Genomic DNA, 21,747 nt, shown 5'->3' with positions numbered 1-21,747 from the left:
GCTGTGGTGCCAGACTTTCAGGGTTCAAATCTTGATTAGTCCCTTTCTATTGATCTCAGATAATACAGTCTTTGTACTTTAGTCTGGAGACAGTAGCATTTCTAACTCATAGGGTTGCTTTTAGGATTAAATAAATTAATCCATGGGAAGTGTTTGGAAAACACCCTGCCAGAGTAAGTGCCCAGTAGATAATTAGTATATTCATTTTCTAGGCCTGTTTTAACAAACTCTGACAAACAGGGTGGCTTCAAACAATAGACATTTATTCTTTTGCAGTGCTGGAGGCTGGAAGTCTGAATTCAAGGTATCAGCAAGATTAGTTCTGTCCAGAGGCCATGAAGGAGAATTTGGTCCATGCCTTTCTCCTAGTTTCCGGTGGCTTTGGCAGTGCGTGGCAGGCTTTGGCTTATAGAAGGAGCCCTCCAGTGTCTGCCTCCCTCCTAACATGGCCTCTGTTTTGTGTTTTGCTTGTATCCCCTTTTCTTCTAAGGACCTGTCTTTGAATTTAGGGTCCATTTTCATTCAAGATGCTCTCATCTCAATGTCCTTAATTGCAAAGATCTTTTTTCTCAATAAGATCACATTTACAGTTTCTTACTTGGGACATGGGCATATAATTTTATTGTGTGCAGGGGTCACCATTCAACCCACTGCAGTTGCCCAAGACTGTTGTTAGGACCAGTTTTGCTCCTATTCTGACATCTTGTAAATCTCAGCCAATTTAAAAAGTCTGGTTTCAGTCTTACCACTTTCATAAAATAGCTCCTACTCTATAAGATTTGTTCTTTTCCTCAAGAAAAGTCAAATACAAAAATATTTTCGAATGCCTGTGATTGTAAAGACAGCACAGGAGACTTGCTCCCCATAGACTACTTCTGTGCCTTGCCTTTTATTGATTTTTCAGGTACTTCAAGTTCCCTTCTCCATGTTCCATTTTTTAAAAAGTGAATTAATTAATTACTTTTTAAAAGTAGGCTCATGCCCACTGTGGGGCCTGAACTCAAAACCACGAGATGAACAGTTGCATGCTCTGCTGACTGAGTCAGCCAGGTGCTCCCTCTGTTTCACTCCTTACTGATTAGGAAACATATTTCATTCTCATCAAAACTTATCTCAGTGACCCAGAAAATGTTAAAGATGATTAATTTGAATTCTGTTACGAAGAATAAGATATCTTGAAAGTTGGACTGGAGATAGAGTTTTAAGTCTAATTTCTGGATGCAAGTTAGTCGTAGATTTTAGGGAAGTGGTTTTGGTCATAAAAAAACTAGATCGTCAGTGTATGTGAGAAAGGTGGAGTAATAGGATGCATATGAACTAAAAAAAATCATAAAATAACGTTATAAATAAAAGACCATACTTCATTAGGTTTTCCTTCCTCCTCTTCGAATTTGTAGCTGAAAGATTAAAAAGTATTCGGTTGGAGATTTCATACAAATATGCGTAAGCTACAGATGATTACAGAGTTTCACGCTTGATGTGTGTAACTCATATGTCTGTGTATATGCCTAAAGACATAAGTGGAATAATGTTTACTGAAGCATTCACAGTGGTATGTCTGAATTGTGGGATTTCAGATTTTCAGTCATCAGTTCTAGTTGAATTTTTAACAATATAAAAGTGTCATTTATAAAGACAGTGGTTGTATTGAGGGAAATGAAGAGTTAGAGAGGGGTGAGACCCCCAGGTCAGTTACTTCCAGCTGCATAAGCCGGTTTGCATATTCACTCATGTTCCATACAAAGGCCACAGTTTTCTCTACATGTGTCAGGGCAGAAAAGTTTGGGAACCGCTGCAAAATACATATGCTGTTGCTTTGTGAGTAATTCATGGGTACAGCACGCACACACACACACACACACACACACACACACAGCAGCCAAGTAAAGTATATCTGATTTGTTAAAAGTAGAATTTTTATTATTAAAACTTTAATATAATTACATGCTTTCCTTGCCAACCCCCCACAAATGTTTGTGGGGTGTGGGGCAGTTACAGGAAGTAGCTCAAGTAGGGAAGTGCTAGTGGGGAACAATAATTCTAGTCCAAAGCCATTAGGAATTCAATCTAGAACATAAACTACCTTTTTAACAAGCTGATTTCCCTTGGAAATATTTGAGTTTGTTGTTAGAACTGTTTATGTAAGAGTGTTTTACTGTTATTTGCCTAGAAAGAGTCATTTGGGCCACATCCATGTCTGGTTAGAGGGCTCCCCATTAGTGGGCACTGTGAGCTTATTGACTTACAGGCAGTGACCGGCAGTCCCTAAGTCCCTCTGAGCAGATCTTCTCTGGGATTCCTATGAATATGCACAGTGCAGATTTTTATTTTTTAACATGAAGAAATTCAAATAGGCTGGAAACTTGCCAAGTTTAATTTTGACACATCTCAAGATTAGAGTGTCTGTGTAAATGGAAGGTCAGAGTTGTGCCTTGGGGCTACCACTTTGGGACCCAAGACTGTGGGATATCCAGAAGACAGAGCTGTAAATGCTAGAGTGTGAGTGCTGTACATCCTGTTGGGGAATGCTGGCATCTTTCCATGTCATCACTCTCTCAATTCTCTAAATCACTTAAGTGTTACTCTTTCTGTTGGGAATGGCAAGAAAAGCTATTCTCTCTGTATTCCCTGATCCCGGGACATGTGCCTATTTGCTTAAAGACTGGTCTTTGAATTTAGGGTTGCAAAACAGTTGTTCAGAAAACCACCACAGCAGTCTACTTCAGAAAACCCTTCTCTCTTTTGAGATATAACTGGATTGGTGATTCTTGTCTGTTTGTTAATGGCAATAAAGCTGCTATTGTAATTTAGAATGCTTGTTAAGAATAGTCCAACAGTCCTCTAAGGGACAATAGATAACCTGCTATGTGTCTTGCTTAGGGAGCTGGTAATTATTTCACTGTAAATGAATCTAACAATAGCCCATTGGAAAACCACAAGAGGGACAAGCTTTGAGGGAGGAGTGTTAAAATCAAGGCTCTTCTCTATTGACTACATTCATCAGCCCAAATTACTGGCAATAAAGTTTTTAGAGAGGTTTGAGTAAAGTAAGTAAAATAATTAAGGTTCTTTTCAGTTACTGTAAAAAATTCTTTGTATGATGCATCTTACTTAGACTCATTTTCACCTTCCTTTTAATGGAAGTTTTAATGTATTATATTATGTAATGATGACTTTTTGCTTTTTAAAAGGCTACCATACTAGATCAGAGACTTGTAAATTTTTCTTGCAGGAGTTGGTAGGCTATTCTCACTAACTTGACATGTTAGAGCTACCTGCTATATTGTATTTTTAACTTAGGCTAATTTTTTTTTTGTTTTGTTTTCTGGGGAAAAAAACAGGTGTAGGTAAGTCAGGTACGAGTAATAATTTTAGGTGGTATTATTAGAATAAGTAAAGAAAAAGTTAGAGAAGCACATTTTCTTTCCATGAAAGACTTCCAGAATGATGTGTTGGCTGAGGAAACTCTAGGTAAATTATTAATTTTCCAAAATTTCAAGAAATGTATGCATATTACTCAAAGCAAAGCAGAGCTTGTTGTATGTCAAGCTGATGACCCAGGTGTATGCACCCTCCTAGCATTAGGTCAAAACAGTTTTTGGTTCCACTCTTTTCACTCTGTCCCTTTATGCTACCTGTGCTCCAAGCAAGCATAATTATTACTTCATAGAATATTCAATGCATCTTAAAAGTTTGGCGAATGATTTGCCCTCAGCTTTGAATGTTTCTTATCCCAACATCTGTATGCCCAAAGCTTAAGATCCATTCAAATCCCACTCCCTCAGGAAGTTCTCCCTAATTGCGTGGAATGAATGCCCCCTACCTCTGAGGTCCCCCAACAGTGTAGGTGAATCTCTGTGTAACCTCAGAACAGAAGCTTATAGGCCCCATTCATCATGACCCCACTCCCATGGTAAGATCACTGTTTTTTGGTCCCCTAGCATTTCCTTTAACTTAGAGTATATCACTCTTTTTTTTTTTTTTTTAAAGATTTTATTTATTTATTCGACAGAGATAGAGACAGCCAGCGAGAGAGGGAACACAAGCAGGGGGAGTGGGAGAGGAAGAAGCAGGCTCATAGCAGAAGAGCCTGATGTGGGGCTCGATCCCATAACGCCGGGATCACGCCCTGAGCCGAAGGCAGATGCTTAACCGCTGTGCCACCCAGGCGCCCCTAGAGTATATCACTCTTTATTACACTTAGTTTTGCAGATCTTCCCTATTAGGCTAGGAGTTCTAACTTCTCACATGGATTTCTTCTCCTCCATTCCTACTGCCTCTGTGCTGGTTGAAGTCCTCATTTTCCCTCTGAGATGGCTGCCGTGACCTTTATGCCTGTCCCCAGTCTTGTGCCCTTGAGTCTCCTCTGCACTATTCTCTAGGCATATCTATTCAAGTTCAAATCTGACGATGCTGGTCTTCTCCGTAGGTGCCATTTGCCGTGAGAATAAAGTGTAATCTCCTTAGTGTGCCGAATTAAAAAAGGCTGTCTGTGATCGGACCCCTGTCCTTCTCTTGGAGCCCAAATTCCCACTACTTGGGGTTTCATACCTTATATTCCAGCAGTGCAGAGCTAATCTTATTTCACTGTGAAGCTTCTGATATGTTTGAATCTGGATTTCACTCAAGGTGTTCCTTCTGGTTATAATGTTTTTCTTTAAAACATAGTTAATTTCTGATCCTCCATCAAGGCTCCAGTATTATTTCCTTCAGGAAGGCCTCTAGATCAGTTAGCTGCTCTCTGGACTCTTACAGCATCTCAATGCATATTTGTATTATATTCTTAGTATATTATGGTGTATCATATTCTTAGATGTATTATAATCTTAAGATGTGTTTATAAGGAAAAGGTAATTTCTTATTTATGATTGTTTCCTTAAGGTCTAGCATTGTATTTGGCACACAGTAGATTCCCAGTGTTTGAATAAATGGATGGAAGCGCAGAGATTAAAAATATCCCACAAGCCTTAAGAAGAAAGGCCAGGGATACAAATCTTGGGGAAATACCAAGATATGAGTTTTATAGCAAAGATTCTATTGGTAGCTTCGAACTAAGAGATGAGTCCCTGGGAATAAGGGCTAGCAGTGTAACTCTTGTGGAAGGCCTATATTGATTCTGCATAAATGTCCCTTTGGGGCAGGTAGCTGCTTAGTGGAGAGAAGGCTACCTTTCAAGATTCAGATAGGTGGCTATGGCTGGGAATGGTCTTAAAGGGACAGTCTGGATTTCATCTTTATTCATTTGGGATTCAGAGGTAGCCTGGATTTTGAGGCAGGAAAGCACTTATTGGGGAATTAGGCTGAAACACAGGCTGAAATCTTGGAGGAGAGCTGGAGAATAAGAGAAATGGTCATAGGCTAACTGTGTAGAAGCTTGACTACTGCAAAGGTGGGCTAGAATATTTAGAAAGTGCAAAAGGATTGCTGAGCAAGTACGAAACTGACTTGCAGATCTTTTTCGTCTTTCTGCCAGTGGCCTGGATTGGTCTTGGATTCTGGGGTGTGTGGGCATAAAGAGGAGGGCTAAGTGAGCATTGTTGAGAAGGTTGGGGCTCTGCTGCAGAAGCAAGATCAGGCTGGACATTACAGTGAGCTTGGCTAGGCTTTTTCTACTTTTGTTCACTTCCCATTTCTATTAACATATCAACATTTTTGCAATTGCATTTGCATCAGCCAGTCAGTGATTACTTTGGGACTCTTACTACACATTAAGCCCTGTACAAGGCTTGGGATTATTGTGGTGAACAAGACATAATTGTTCCTTATGGAGCCTAACTAGTGAAGTAAATGTAGAATGAACAAATAATTTCAGATTTGATTAATCGCACTAAAGGGGCACTGCACAGTGACTTGGGAGAATATAGTTTCAATTTAATTTATTCTGGGGAATCAGGGAAGGTTTGTTGTAGACATGACATTTAAGCGGAGATCCAAAGAATGAGGAGTTTGCTAGAAAAAGTAAGGTGGAGAATGTATTAGAGTCCTCAGTGTCAGCAGAAGTCCTGAGGTAGGATGGAGAGTTGTGGCAGAAGGCCAGCACGGTCAGGGGGAAGAGTTTATATAAGCTTGAAGAGCTATAGTAGAGGCTTTTTTTATGGAAAACCACATTAAGGTTTTTAGACCTTGTTCTAAAAGATAGNGTGGCAGAAGGCCAGCACGGTCAGGGGGAAGAGTTTATATAAGCTTGAAGAGCTATAGTAGAGGCTTTTTTTTATGGAAAACCACATTAAGGTTTTTAGACCTTGTTCTAAAAGATATAGAAGTCATTGGAGAGTTTTAACCTCATCATGTTTGTTTTAGAATGATTGCTTTGTCTGTGCTATGGAAAATAGACTGAAGTGGGGCAAAAGTAGAAAAGGACTATCTGGTTAAGAGGCTATTGTTGTGATCCAAGCATGAGATGATGCTGGCTGGCTACATCAGGATAGAAATGGGGAAGAAGTCAATGGGTAGATGGGGAAGATGTGCAGGAAGGGAATAGACAGTTTTGGCCAACTGATTAAATGTGGCCAGAGAGAGAGAGAATCGTTGAGTGACTTGTAAACTTTGAGCAACTTGCTACATGGTGGGGCCTTTTACTTTTCTTTTCTTATCTTTTCTTTTCTCTTTTTTTCTTTTCTTTTCTTTTCTTTTTCTTTCTTTCTTTCTTTCTTTCTTTCTTTCTTTCTTTCTTTCTTTCTTTCTTTCTTTTTGAGGTAGGTTTTGCATAGAAATTTTGTGTAGGGTATTTTCATGGGGGAGGGGTAAGTGCTCTTTTTAGAGATGCCTCTTTTGTATGCATAACATCAGTGAAATACAATTATATCTTTCCAGAGGACTGAGAAAAAAATCGCTGTAAGAAAATAAGCAGATAAATACTTGTATTTTCATTAGATGGAGGTCTTTTCAGATCAAACTTGCAGTCTGTAAATTATTGAAACATAGGTATCATGTAGAAGTTACTTTGATTAAACTCTTTACCTCAGAAGGTACTTTCCAAAGGGTAGGATGTTATTTGGTAAGCTTTTTAAAAGTTGCTTTTGACAGCTAATTTGCTCACATAATAGCACCAGGTTTTTTCTCTTGTGCTTCATATTTTTTAAAAGAGGAAAAAAAATTTTCCTTTATAATGAGCTCTGATAAATATGAGATAATTGATGGATTATATCTGCATAAAAAGAATTCAAGTTGCTAAATACAATACGCATGATAAATGGAATGCATTTAGATTTTCGGTCCTGAGATTGCATTCTGTCACTGTGCTCAAGAATAATACTGAACATTTTGAACAAATGAAAAGCAGATCAGTAGAAGAGGTTTCTCTAAGGTAACACTGAAGTTTATTTATCATATTGGGAGGCAGGTAATGATAACTTTCAAGTGATAGAATCTATACTATAGTACATTCACTTGGCACATTTTCTCTGAATATAGTAGTTTTTTTTTAAAAAATAAAAGGTAAGGTAGAGCTTCCTCTTACCCCACTTAATGGGCAGCTACATTGTAGGCACTACAAAAGCAAATTGGTGGTTTTCAGATCAGTGGGGAAGGTATACACACATGCACAAACACAGAGACACACACACACATGCACACACCTGAATGGTGCAATGGGTAGGAATTGCAAAGGTTAATAATATGCAAATACCAATGAGTGATGCCTAAATTGAATCCTGAATGGCAAGAATACTTAGCCACAGCATAATATGTGGAATAGCGGATGGACAGAGGTGTTAAAGACCATGGCACATTCTGGGAAGTTCAAGTTGTCCAAATAGTATGACCAGAATATCGGGTGCTTAAGAAGGAGATGTAGCAGTGATGCTAGAGAAATAGGTAGAAATCTGATTGCAAACACCTTCCTGTGCAAAGCTAACAAGTCTGACCTTTATCTTGAAGACTTTCGGTTGCTATATAAGGATCTTAAATAGGGGAGTCATATACTCAGATTTTCATTTTAGAAAGATCACTGCACAGTTTTTTGTTGGTGTAGCAGAAGGGACAAGCCTGAGATAGACATGGATGGCTCCCAGGTTTTGGCTTCGAGTGAGAAGTCTGATTTTCTTTTTGCTCATATCTTTATTTATCAAACACAGTTTGTTGCTTATGAAGGTTACAGAATTGAGGGAAAAATCGAGGAAAAGTCCCAGAGAAGCACTGATGAGACAGATAAAGGATAAGAACATGGTTTCTAGATGTATGTATGACTCAGAAGTGAATGGAGAGGTTTCAAATAGAAACTAGTGGCCAACAGTGTCACATGTTAGACACAGATTGAATAAGGACTAAAAATTCTCTATTGGAATAAATGAAAGGGGATGTCACTGTTCAGTATGAAGAGAGCAGTTTTGACAGGGTTATTGAGGGTAGGCAGATGTGGGATTGTTGAGAGCTGAAGACTAATTATACATTGTAGTTGGGGTATATAGTTGTTTCTTCAGTGAGCTGAGCAAGAAAGGAAGAAGAGACCTAGGGTGATAGGACATGGTGATATGTGGGAGGAGTGGTTTTAAACTGCAGGAGTCTTGAGCTTATCTGTTTGCTTAGGTAAAGCGCAGGAGAGCGAGAGAGCCATTAAAGATGCAGAAGAGGGAAGGCAACACTGATGGACGGTAGTCGCTGAGGCAAGTACAATGAATGGGATCCAGCACCAAGGTGTGGGGATTGGTGATGGAAAAGACGGACGTGTTTCCCCTGAGAGAAGGTGCGAGTGGCCAAGAACGGTGTCACTCCAGGTACATTTCCGAGGGGACTTATATTAGGAAATGCTTAGGAAAGCATTTTCATGTGGCGTCTTTCTCTGTTCTTAGTCTTCTTGTGGATGAGTTAGTTGGTGCTTGTGGTGCTTAGTTGGAATTATATACGTGAATCTGTATTTTGATAATATAATTCTATAATTTGTTACCTTTTCTCTCACGATGTAAACATTAATAACTTGTTTTTTAATATAATTCTATAATTATTACCTTTTCTCTCACGATGTAAACATTAATAACTTGTTTTTTAACTATAATACATGCTATCAGAAATTAAAATTCATTTTTAACATCATATACATAGAGAGGAAAATATTCATTGTATAATGCTTAAAATACAATTATACCTTTTTATTCTTTTTTTAAAGATTTTATTTATTTATTCGACAGAGATAGAGACAGCCAGCGAGAGAGGGAACACAAGCAGGGGGAGTGGGAGAGGAAGAAGCAGGCTCATAGCAGAGGAGCCTGATGTGGGGCTCGATCCCATAACACCAGGATCACGCCCTGAGCCGAAGGCAGACGCTTAACCGCTGTGCCACCCAGGCGCCCCTATTCCTTTTTATTCTTAAACTATGAAATGAAGTAAATGACACTCTCTCTGAAGAGATAGGCCATAGTATATATCAGACACACAGTTTTTGTGTTTGCTACTCATTTTCACAATTATTTGCGCACTTGTATGTTTTCCAAGATAATATGGGCCTGATTTGGCTTAAAAATCTTGTCATTTGCTCATTCTTCCTCATGAATGATTTTTTTTCTGATACAGATTGCATTTCTTAGTGCTTACATATTTTTGAGCATGATGAGACAATATAGTAATACAAAAACTTAAAAAAGGTTGATATTTGTTGTGACAAGGAAATGAATCAAATAAAGGTGTTTCTTAAATGGGCAGATGCTGCTTTTGATATAAATTTTCACAGAAGTGTCTCTCATCTGAGCAAGCTCTGCCCTGTCACATAACCAGTCCTGCCTGGGTGTGTGATCTCAGATGCTGGCCATTTTGCAGGCAGACCCAGTCCTGATGCCAGTGTTCTGAGCCTGGGGGCCTCTCTCCTGGGTGGGCTTGGCTTTTGTGTCTTATATGGTCATGGGGCCTGGCTCTACTTAATTTAGAAGCAATAAAGAATGGGCAAGATTTGCAGATGCCTCCAAGTTACCAAGGACCAGTAAAGATTGTAGTTTGTATAGAATTGTGAAGTTTTACTCATATCTCTACTCTAGGGGTACAGTTTTCATTTTCTGTTTTTTTGTTTGTTTGTTGTTGTTGTTGTTGTTGTTGAGGTTGAATTTTTGAAGCCAGCAAGTTTACCTTTTTTGCCATTGTGTTTTCCCATTGCTCCCACCACAGAGCTGAAGCCTATTACTGGAAGGCCCTGGGCCAAACTGGAAATAGGCGAAGTTTGTCTTTTTCTAGCTCTGCTACCCCCACCCCCCAACACCGAATACTTCCGAGTTCCTCCTGCCTGTGGGGCTTCACCCAGTGTTTGTGATTGATTGCATCCTAATATCCTACATCTTACAGGGACATAAACTTTTTAAGAAATTGTCTGGGGGGAGTAACATCTCTAATGGCAGAATTTTAAAGTTTCATCGTTGGGGGTGTTGATGAATGAGAAATTGGCGGCAAAGACCTTCTAATTCTAAAACAAATGTATAAATGATTGCTTCCTCTGCTCTTTTTGAAAAATTGGGGTTATTATTAATAATTAGTACCAATTAAAAAGCCCTTGAATTATCATACTGAAATATGATATTGTACAGGCATGAATGGGCCAACTTTTCCTTATTCTTCTGTGAAGAGATACTCTGTAATGATATGAAGAATGAACTGAGACTATTTTTGTACAATGGCTCATGAACTCACAGACACGAGGGAACAATCATTGTTTAGCATTTCAATTTGTGGTCTATCTCAGAATCATATTTTAATTAACCCAGCCAACACTTTTGTGTGTGATAAGTGATATTGTCCCTGGAGTATAGTATATAGAAAAAAATGTAATCTAATCTAAAAGGATGAGAGGAAAAAAAATACTGCTCTTATCAAATCTGTTGAAGATTGGGTTAAAGAGATAGCTCAAGGTTAAGGGTCTCCTGCTAAGAAGTTGCCCAGTTAACCAGTAAGAGAATTGGAATAAGAACATCTGAGCTTCTGGTCTCTTTGGGCACTGAGTCACTGTTTCCTTTGAGGCTATGTTAATAATCACAGTAAGTGACCTCAGGAGACCATGGCTCCTAGCAATGAAGCAGATGGCATGCTTCCCCCATCACCCTACAGCTCATGAGCCATAATGCTACCCAAGTGGGATGCGAATGTTAAATAATAACAAATTAGGCTGTGTTGAAATCATGGCTTTGAATATATCTCAATAACTTTCTGTTTCCAAAGGACTTTAAGTTATATTTATAACCCATTCAAACTACTTAAAATTCTTCTAATTCAAAATCACTATGCTTCTTTTCAGTGCTTAAAGAAATAGCTATCTGGTAGGACCATACATACTCTGATGGTGAATTTGTATTTAGAAGGAAGAAAGGTTATCAGCCTCACAACTAGGTGAGGTCCTATAAAAGTTTATAGAAATATAGTATATTAGCACTAAAAGGAATCTTGGGGGTTGGGAGGAAATGAATTTGTGACTGGGATCTTCAGACCAACCTCACAATCAAAACCACATAGGTAACAGGGTTTTAAATCAGTTAATAATAGTCTTTGGAGAAGCAAGCTTTCTGGAAGTTTGGAAAGCTAGGGCAGAGAAATTGACCAAGGACACCCAGGCCCTGACTCTGCTTTCTCCATCCGGATGGGGGCTGTGACCTTGCTCTTGCTGAGTTCATTCAACAACTAGAGGAGCTGCTGTTTGTAAACATTCCTTTAAATGGAGGCATGTCTGTGGAAGCATTTGTTCTTTCTGGGTAAGTGATTTTAATCACACGGATAAAAGGGCAGTGGCATGACAAGCATTTGGTCATTTCACAGATCTGGCAGTAAGATTCCACATCCTTGGCTAATTAAACCAGGATATGTCTAATCCTACAGTGGGCATATATAAATTCAATTAATCCCTGATTTTACAGATGAATGAAATGCAGTTTAGAGAAGAAAAATGACTTGCTAAAGTGACAGATGCCATTGGTATCAGAGCTGGAGATAGAACCCAGGTCTCCCGACCCTGATAATCTATAACCTCAAGACTGAAAAGAAAACCTGGACCCCATGGTTTCTGTTAATGACATCATTATATTTCAGTTACTTTTGCCTTCATTCATTTAACAAATATTTAGTAAGTTCTTGGATTGGTAGAGGTACAGCAGTGAACAAAACAGCTCCAAGTTCCTGCCCTCATGACTCTTGCATTATATAGTCCAGGAAGACAGACAGACTAGACAAGTAAGATGTGGTTTAAAGTATGTTTCAAGGGGCACCTGGGTGGCACAGTCGTTAACAGTCTACCTTTGGCTCAGGGCGTGATCCAGCATTCTGGGATCGAGCCCCACATCAGGCTCCTGCGCTGGGAGCCTGCTTCTTCCTCTCCCACTCCCCCTGCTTGTGTTCCCTCTCTCGCTGGCTGTCTCTATCTCTGTCGAATAAATAAATAAAATCTTTAAAAATAAAGTTTGTTTCAGTATGTTTGAAATGTGTCCGATGGCGGTACGTGCTGTGAAAAAGATGAGGTGGAAAAGAGACATGGGGTTGTGTGTGTGAGCGGGCTGTGGTGATTTTCATAGGGTCTACTGGTGTAGTGTCTATGACTTCTATCCTTCCCTTACCACTTCCCTGAATAGAAGCAGAAAGCTCCCACTGTATCTCTTTCTGACCACAGATTGTCTCTGTCTCTCTCTCTCTGTGTCCCATTGTGAGGCATCCATTTTCCTGCTTCCTGCCTAATTTTCAAAGAAATCAAACTCGAATCATATCACTCCCCACCTCTGAAAGCTTCAGTGATTCCTCATTCCACACAACCTCTTGACCAGGATGTTCAAGTCTTTCCATGTGGCCATATCTCCTCTTCACTCTGGCATCCCCTCCTGCTGGGCAGGCCACTCTTTGGTCTCCCTGTCCATCTTGCCTCACTCTTTCCACTTTTAGGAATGCGCTTCTACCAGTTGAAACTTTGACCGTCTTCACAGTTCATCTCAAATGATGTCCCTTCCTGTGAAGTTTTTTTCTGATCCTTTCCTGCTCCGCCCCTGCTCCTCCCCTGAAAAAAAAACCAGTTAGTGACTTGAGAGTAAGAATTGGTTTTCTACTCATCTTTCATTAACATGGCTTCTGACCCACTGTAACTGCGCCATAAGGGTTGTCGAATCAAATTGAATGATACTTATCAGATTCCACTGACAATCAACAAAGAGTGGGGATTTCAATGTGGGTTCAATATACTGCCCCTGAAAATGTAGCCAAAATATAGGAGAAAGAGTATTTCATAGATATATTTCAAACAGGAAGAGACTTTCAGTAATATAGCCTCTTCTATGCTCAGGGACAGTTGGAGAGAGAATGTACTCACGTGAATTTATGTGGGAAGCTGGCTGTCAGCTGAGCCATGTGGAAATGAATCTGCCTTAAACTGTTTTCTGCTAAAATAAGCAACATTTAGAAATGTTGTCTATCTCTTTAGGTTAGTACTAAATTATCCCACAGCTTTCTGAAGTTCATCAAATTAATAATTGTTTTCAATGACCTGTAAACAGGCTTACTTTAAGCAATTAACCCATTTGCTTTGTTAATATAAAAGACTCCAGTAACAAAGAACTGGAAGTTGACAAGGTCAATTCAGGATAGCTGGGCCCTTGCCCAGTGGTTCCTTCCCTGACTACCACGCTGCACAGCTGTGGTACCAAAGACTTGCCTCTGGAAGATTTAGCCTTTTCTCCACCTGAATCCACATTTACCATGACGTAGGAGCTGCTTTTTCACAGTGAAAAGAGTCTGGGAATGGATGGCTACTTCTGTAAGCAATATCTTGTCCCTGTCATCAGGATGGAGGGGCAGCCTCCCAGTTGGCCACGTGAATTTTCCCTGGATGCTGACCTTGCCATTTAATCTTCCCTGTCTTAATTACTCGGTCAACTTCTGGTCTGTCTGTCTCACTTTCTGGCTTATAATCAATTCATGGCTAGTGCTGGTATTTAGCCTTGAATTTCACATCCATAGGTTGGATTCCTTTTGGGCAGAAATCTAAAAAAAAAAAAAATTCTTGCTCAGAGGATTAGTTTCTTCTGGGTAAGTTTTCTAGAAGTGAATTTGCCAAGAGGGTACATATAAAACAAAACAAAATAAACAAAATCTCCATCTGCTGTTTCTAGCAGAAAGGATTTGGAAGCATCTTTCCTACCCAAAGGATTAGACTCTGTTGGGCAAGCTCGTAGACTTAAATCTGGATCTCTTCTCTTGGAGTGATGAGGCCTTTTAATCCTACATAATTTTAATCCTACGTAACATAGATGAGCCTGGTACCCTTTTTCACGTGATAGTCATCATCTCATTTTAAGAAGAAACAGGTGAAAAACAGTGAATTGTTATGCTTTGAGACATATTTTTTAAGTTTTCTGTATTAATATGTAGGTGTTTCACTTTAGGTGTTAATACTTTATTAGTTAGAAATTTATTTGGGACTTTTTCTTACACTCTGAAGCTAAGTGTGGAGAATCATGACTGTACTCTGTATGTCTGTCTGTGAATATACTGTGGCTCACCCACTCACCATAGTCAGAACCTTAGGAACCATTTTTTAAATATCTTAAACCCATGTGTTCTACCTTTTAAATACCTTTTCTTATTAAGGTGACCTGTGGCCTCCATTTTGCTAAGTTCGGTGAAAAAGTCTTAATCCTCATTTTTCTTGCCCATCAGTTAAGATGACATAGATGACCATTCCCTTTTTCTTGAAATAAGTTTGTTCACTTGGTGTCCAGTGAAGCCGTGTTCTCCTGGTGTTCCTCCTGTTTCCCTAGTCACTCCTCAGTTTTCTTTGCTTGTTCTTCGTCTTTCTGGTCTCTCGTAACTAGAGTCCCTCAGTGCTCAGTTCTTGGACCTTTTCTCTAACAACAAGCCTCTTGGTGATTTCATCCAGGCTCATGGTTTTAAACACCATCTGTATGAAGATCTCTCCCAAATTTGTATATCTAGCCCAGACTTCTCTCCTGAACCGCAGACTCATTTATGCAGTGGTCCACTTCTCATTTACATTTAGATGTCTAATTAGCTTTGAGGTCTAATATATAAAACCGAACTCCTGATCATTCTATGAAACCTGATCCTCTCATAGTTCTTCTCATCTCAGTAAATGGCTATTTCATCCTTCTATGTTCTCAGGCCAAAACAACTTGGGGTTATTCTTGACTCTTGACTCTTCTCTTTTTCTGACATATAATCTGTCAGCAAAGGTGGTTGGTTCTGTCTTCAAAATATATCCAGAGTATAAGTAAATTCTCATTACCTCTACCTCTCCAAGCTGGTATCACCTTTTACCTTTTACCTCCTAACTGGTCTCCCTGTTTCTGCCCATCACACCGTATAGCCTTTTCTCAAAACATAAGTTACAATTACCATGCCACTTTTCTACTCCAAACCTTTCAGTGGTTTCCCATCTCTCACAGAGTAAGTGTCAATGGCATTAACCACTAAAAAGGCGCTATGATACCCAACCCTTTATTTAGCACGTTGAACTCATCTTTCCGTGACTTTCCTTTCAGTCACAGTATGGCAGCCTCACTGGCCTCCTTGTTATCCCTCCCTACGCAAATATATAGGACCAGACTGTCAAATGAGACCAGCATGAATCAGTGTTCTTAACCTGTATTACTCTATTAGGAGATATCAAGGACACAGGAAATCAAAAAGCTTGTACAAACTAGAGAGTGGGCCCTAATATCAAGAGTACCTCCTAAGGTCCTTCCTACGTGGGACATGATCCTCTGGCTTGGAATAGATGAGGTATCCAAATGAGGTTCATGAGATTACCTCAGACAGAAGGAATATTTAAATTCTGAAACATCTCCATTTTATACTCGAGGGTATAAATGTATTTGTATATGATAATGTATAATGTATTTGTATATGATACAGATATGATGCATATCTAATATCATACAGGGAGACATACCTCATAAATGTTAGCTTCTATTTACTTAGGTTGTCCTTAACTAGAGACATCTTGCTAAAGGCATTTCAGAGATTATTTATTCTTCTTGAGTAAATCCCATTAGTTTATTTATCCAGAAGTCCAGATGGCAGGTGTTTAGGTGGTTGCGACCCTTCTTCCCCCACTCATGCAAGCACAGTCCTGCTTACATGGTGATCATTGAAATGCTCCAGATCCAGATACTCTCACAGCCTGCTCCCTAACTTCTTTCAGATCTTTACCAACCTTCTTGGTGAGATTTTAAGCCCACTCCCTAATACATTCTCTTCATTTTCCTGGCTTTTCCCCTTTTTACTTCTCCCTATCTGCAATGATATTATTTCAATTATTCATCTTGCTTATGGATTTTTTATGCGATTAGAATATAACTTCCATGAGAGTAGAGAATTTTGTTACAGCTCTATCCCTAGTGCATGGAATGGCATGTGACCATGGTGTGTTATCACTTTATATTTGTTGACTAAATGACTGTATGTCCCCAGTGCCACCACCACGATTGAGGACCTTATCATTCCTCACATTGATTACTGTTGTCATCTCCTAACAGACTGCTGGCATATTGTTTCCAACATGATTTCTCTCAAACTCAAATCTGCTCTGTGGTCATATCTCAGTCCTGCTTAAAATTCTTCAGTGGTTCCCATAGCCTTCAGGATAAGCACCATATTTCTTAGAATGACACTCAAGGCCCTCGTTACCTCTCCAACCCCAGTGCAGTTTCTCTCTCAGTCATACTGTGCTTTTTCCTTTCACTTTGTTCCTGAATTTTTGTGCCTGAAATTATCTATTTCAATCATCTGAATAGCTCCATAGTGATTTAGCCTAAAGCTCTTTCCTGTTATGTCTTTACCTTATTCCCTTTTGTCTGGATTAAGGGTTCTTCTTCTGTAGCAACCAGTGCCTGCCTCTGCTATAGATTTACATGTGATGTAGTAATTGTCCTTGGATGTATGTCTTATTCCCTAGACTCCAAGCTTCTTGAGTTCTATTCATTTTGTATCTCCAAGACATTTGGTAATTTGGTTCACAGTAGGTCCTCAAAATGAGTTGAATGAGTAAAGCCCTACACCAAAGAATAAAGGGCATTTAAATAGGTGTAGCTTCCAAAAATAGTTCTGACTTGGTTATACAAGACACAGAAAATTGTTTCCTTGATCTCACAGATCAGGTCTCACAGAAGGATACACAAAGAATAGCAACTAAGTAGGTATCCTTGCTAGGATCAAATCTGGGAGGAAATGATGATGTTGGTGATGTTGGTGAATGCTCAGGGAATATTGTGCAGTGCATTTCCTTTTAAGTGTTGAATTGTGTGCAGGGATCTTTGAAGAGGAACCTTGTTCATCTTTATCCCATACTTAAAAGCTCTGGAGAAATTAGCCATAGTTAAATCCTTGTTGTGTTGTTAAATAGGTCAACTTAAGGAAGTTAATGGAAATTTTTTGACCCAGGATCGTGTTATATTATGCTGTGAGTCAAGTGTTAGCTAGAGAAGGGCACATTTTCCACTGAAATTCACAACTCTTGGCTTGCTAGAATTGTTATTTTTGATTCTAAATATCCAAATTTATAATTTACAACACCACAGTTGGTTATCTCCATGGATATTTACACTGAAATCAAGATTAATAAAAATAATTGTTTATAAAATTTCATTTACCTACTGATTCATTAATTTAGGCTGGTATGTCTTTATGAAACTCCTACACGTAAGAAACCTGGTAGGAAACCTGATAGGGTAAATAGAAAAATTCTATATTTTCAGGTATTTTTAAATATAGTTCATGTTCCTGTAATTTGTAATATCTGTTTCAATTATTGCATAGTCTTTTTTGAGAAAAGTGTCTTGCTCATATATTTCATAAAAAAATGACTAACTCTTAGACTTTTTTTAAAGTAATATAATCTGTTATAATTAAAATGTTTTGGAAAATAGATTTACAAGGTGTAGAACAGAATTTATATGAGAAGATCCTTTAGAGATTTAGACCAGCACGCTGCCTTATGGGTGTTATCCCAAAATATTGTCTTTTTTTTTGTTTTTTAAATTAGCGTAGTCTCCTTAGATTAAGTCCAAAAATGGCCTACCTTATACTAAAATTTGTTCTGTAGTGAAGGGCCAATGGGCAGTATAGCTTAACCTCAGTATTGTAGAGTTTATTTATATTATTGTAGAACTTACAATTTAGGTAATTAATTGTTTCCTCAATTATGTGCTAGTGACCATAAATATAAGCATTTGAAAGTTGGAGTTTTAACATGCTATTTTAAAAATATAATCTTCAGAAAGCCAGTATTTTAAAGGGGACTGTTATACATGTGAGCTATTATATAGAAGATATACAAACATGGATGAACAAAACAGAAGGTTCTTAGTGATTAATTAAAGTCCTTCCTGCTGTTCTGTGAACATATTTTATATTTTACTCTTGGTCTTCTTGTTTTCAATCAGTCATCTTTTTTTCTTCTCAAGTATGTACATAGTACATCTTTGTGATCACCCCACATTTGAGGATGACATGTTAGCTGGTCTTTAATTTACTCCTCCAAATGTCTGCTTCCTTCAAATTTGTGATAGAAGGAAAGATAGAAGGAAAGACCAATCTTTAGTTATTTTATTGATATTCCAAGAATTTTTAAATTTTTCTTTATTGGGCAAAGTTGTGGGGTTCAGTGCAACAATGCATTTTTGTGCGAGGGAAACATGCTTGCTTAATTACCGAATCAAAAATCCTTTGGAAAAAGGTATTTTGAAGATGTATAGGCTATATATTTTATACCAAAGTAATCATTCACTGTGTTGTTTAAGTAAATAAGCTAAATAAGTTCATGATGCATTTTTAATTTCTAAAGAAATGAATCGGTAGGGCAAAGGGAGGTGTGAAGTCTTAGAAGAATTTGCCTTGTGTAATAATTGAAGAATCACTTGGGTAAAATCCCCACTGATCTAGCTTTTGTTGGACGAAGGAATGCAATTACATTAAAAATTAATATTTTAGTGTAATATGAAACCAGTGCTGCCTGAATTATTATGTGCCAAATTAGGTTGCTGTAAACAATAACAAAATGGGTGACTGTGCAGATGGAAGCTCAGAGTTATTTAAACTTGCAGTGCCTTGTTTAATGAGATGCAGTGAGAGCAGAAAATGTTTAATTTAGTAACAGGTGACCTGAATCACTCTGTCCTACAGAATGATAGGCTTTGGATTAATTTTCAGTTAAAACAAAATATAACTGAATAACCACTCCTATTAATATGTAATGTAGACTATTTCATATTATTCTGTTTTTAGTTAGAGAAATGGTAGTTTTCAGTGGGGTTATTATGGTTTTTATGTGAAACACAGCCAACCAAATTAAGTCTTTGTTAGTTTTTTCCCCTTAGAGAATGTGAGAATGCTTTGTGTTTCTTTCTGGTTGGATTACATTAAGATCATAATCTAATAAACACCTTGAAGGAAATCTTATTTTGGTATTTGTCTGGAATATAATTGTGTAAGTCTGGTCTGCTTTTATAAATTGTAGGTGGTTTAAGATGATTAAATAAAAACGAGATGGACTGATCTTGTATTTAGAAAGATCTCTGGAGTTGATGATCGACCCAAGTATTCTTTAGTTAAGTGCCTGAAACTGCCTCTTTTACAATTAGTGCACTCTCCTCAAAGTTTGGGTATTTTGGAAATTTCTCTCTCGGAGGGTATGAATTCACAGTTTATGATAATTAAATGTGGCAATTTGGGTCAGGGAGTTGAATTCTTGAAGAGCCATCTTGAATCACTTTAGGGATACTCAGGCTATGGTTATCCTGTGATATGGAAACACACACTTACATTCAATATTAAAAATTTTGCACGCTAGGTGGCATGGTCCTCTATGAACAGTGGACATGTAATGAACATCTGTGGTGAGAATGAGAAGCTGCAAGTATGCTTTAAACTTCTTTGTAAACGTAGAGTACAGTTTATTGTCTTAATCCCCTTTCGATGGGATGATTCCTTGATATATCTTATTCATTTAGAGTTGGTTTCCAAACTAAATTAAAAGAACAAAACATGTGCCATGTTAATGCCGTAAACGAAAATGTGTCCTTAGAATCACGCTTGTTAGCATTTAGTGTTAGGGATGTAATTGTGTTTCTTTTTCACATCTGAACTCTGCACAGTTATAAAGTGGTATTTTTAGAAAATATTGAATATTAGATTTAAGCATTTTTCAGACCCCAAAATTACAGTTCATATGTGCCTAAGTTGCAGGTGTGGGACCTTAGATCTGTTTGGTTTAAAGGCAAAACAAAGTGTTACATTGACATATGCCATTTTGTAACTCTGTAACTTTGGAAATAAATGCTTTTGCTTTGAAAAAAAAAACAGCATAATACTTTAAAAGAAGAAAAAAGAGCAGATTTTTTTTAAGCTTGCTAGAATATTATCTAAATCAAGTAACTAATTCTTTTGTTTTAAATAAAAACAATCTCACTTTTGCAAAGAGACAACATGTAGTGTACCATATAAATCTCTGTGCTTTACTTTCCTCTCAGAGAGAGAATTGAGATTTCAAGGTTTATTCTTTTAAATGACGAGACTTTAGAATGTTACAGCTGTTGACTATCTCTGAAAAATAGAAAAAATATCAAAAGTATTTATTGTTTCCAGAGACAGTACTTGGTAATTGTGGCTTTGAATAATAGAATACAGGAAAGCTAGTCTGTGGGGTTATTTTCTGGTTAGAAACAGCATAGAGAATTCTAATATTTAGTTAAAGCTTTTGGTTGGGGTAATAATTATTACAGGACACTTTCTGCACTTCGAGTGTTCTAGAAATGCTCATATCAACCAGAGCATGAGATTTGGATTAGTAGGCTTTAGTTCAAATCCTGGCTCCTCTATCCCCGGTTCTTTTATTTTTTAGATACTGGACATATTGCTTACCTTTCCTGAGCCTCATTTTCCTCACTTGTAAACTTGTGTTGATAAGTCATGACTCACAGGTTTTTATTAGAGTAAAATAACTTATATGTGAATGTTTTTGTTAATTATACACTATAATATCATTATTTATTATTATTATTAAAAGTTTCTTTGTAAAGGAATCCTATATTGAATCATTTAAAATGGAGAATTTCCTTGTAAAGTAATTACCGCCTTTCTTTCTCTCCCTTCCACCAGTCCTTTGTTCCACTAATTTTGTACTCAGAAATTTTCAAACACTGTGTTTAAAATTGTGTCTGTCGGGGGTGCCTGGGTGGCACAGCGGTTAAGCGTCTGCCTTCGGCTCAGGGCGTGATCCCGACGTTATGGGATCGAGCCCCACATCAGGCTCCTCTGCTATGAGCCTGCTTCTTCCTCTCCCACTCCCCCTGCTTGTGTTCCCTCTCTCACTGGCTGTCTCTATCTCTGTCGAATAAATAAATAAAATCTTTTAAAAAAAAGAAAAAATAATAAAATTGTGTCTGTCGATCTTGTACTTGTGATATGTTTGAGAACACATTCTAGCCTCATGGAAAAGATAGTATTCAATGTGGAGTTGTGGTTTATTTGTAGTCTTTAATTAGGATGCTTGCAGTATTTTTTGGAAGAGAAATCAGTTTCTCAGTATTGGCACCTTTTAAAAAATTTATTTATTTTGGAAAGAGCGCACAAATGACAGTGCAAGGAGGGGAGGGGCAGAGGGAGAGGGAGACAAGCAGACTCCCCGCTGAGTGCAGAGCCCGACACAGGGCTCTATCCTAGGATCCTGAGATCTTGATCTGAGTGAAAATCAAGAGTTGGATGCTTAACCGACTGAGCCACCTAAGCACCCCAGTACTGGCACCTATTTTGATCACTGTGGGAAGAAATGCTTAAAAAATGTATTGG

The 21,747-nt window shown here is 38.1% G+C and overlaps 1 protein-coding gene across 6 annotated transcripts in view; it reads left to right on the top strand.

Moving 5' to 3' along the window:
- The window catches only part of IMMP2L (inner mitochondrial membrane peptidase subunit 2), an 816,344-nt gene that overhangs the window by 230,977 nt on the left and 563,620 nt on the right, over window positions 1–21,747 (top strand). Inside the window, exon 5 of one of the 6 annotated variants that reach the window (XM_034670729.1) lies at window positions 8,527–8,908. The exons of the other annotated variants lie outside the window; for them this stretch is intronic. Coding sequence (XP_034526620.1) covers window positions 8,527–8,530 — 4 coding nt within the window. The 3' untranslated portion in view covers window positions 8,531–8,908. Of the gene's footprint in view, window positions 1–8,526; window positions 8,909–21,747 lie in introns of those variants that run through there. 6 annotated transcript variants of the gene reach the window in all.

The sequence above is a fragment of the Ailuropoda melanoleuca genome, chromosome 1, assembly GCF_002007445.2.
Source record: "Ailuropoda melanoleuca isolate Jingjing chromosome 1, ASM200744v2, whole genome shotgun sequence".
Classification (NCBI taxonomy): domain Eukaryota; kingdom Metazoa; phylum Chordata; class Mammalia; order Carnivora; family Ursidae; genus Ailuropoda; species Ailuropoda melanoleuca.
This window is presented reverse-complemented; position numbering and strand designations above follow the sequence as displayed.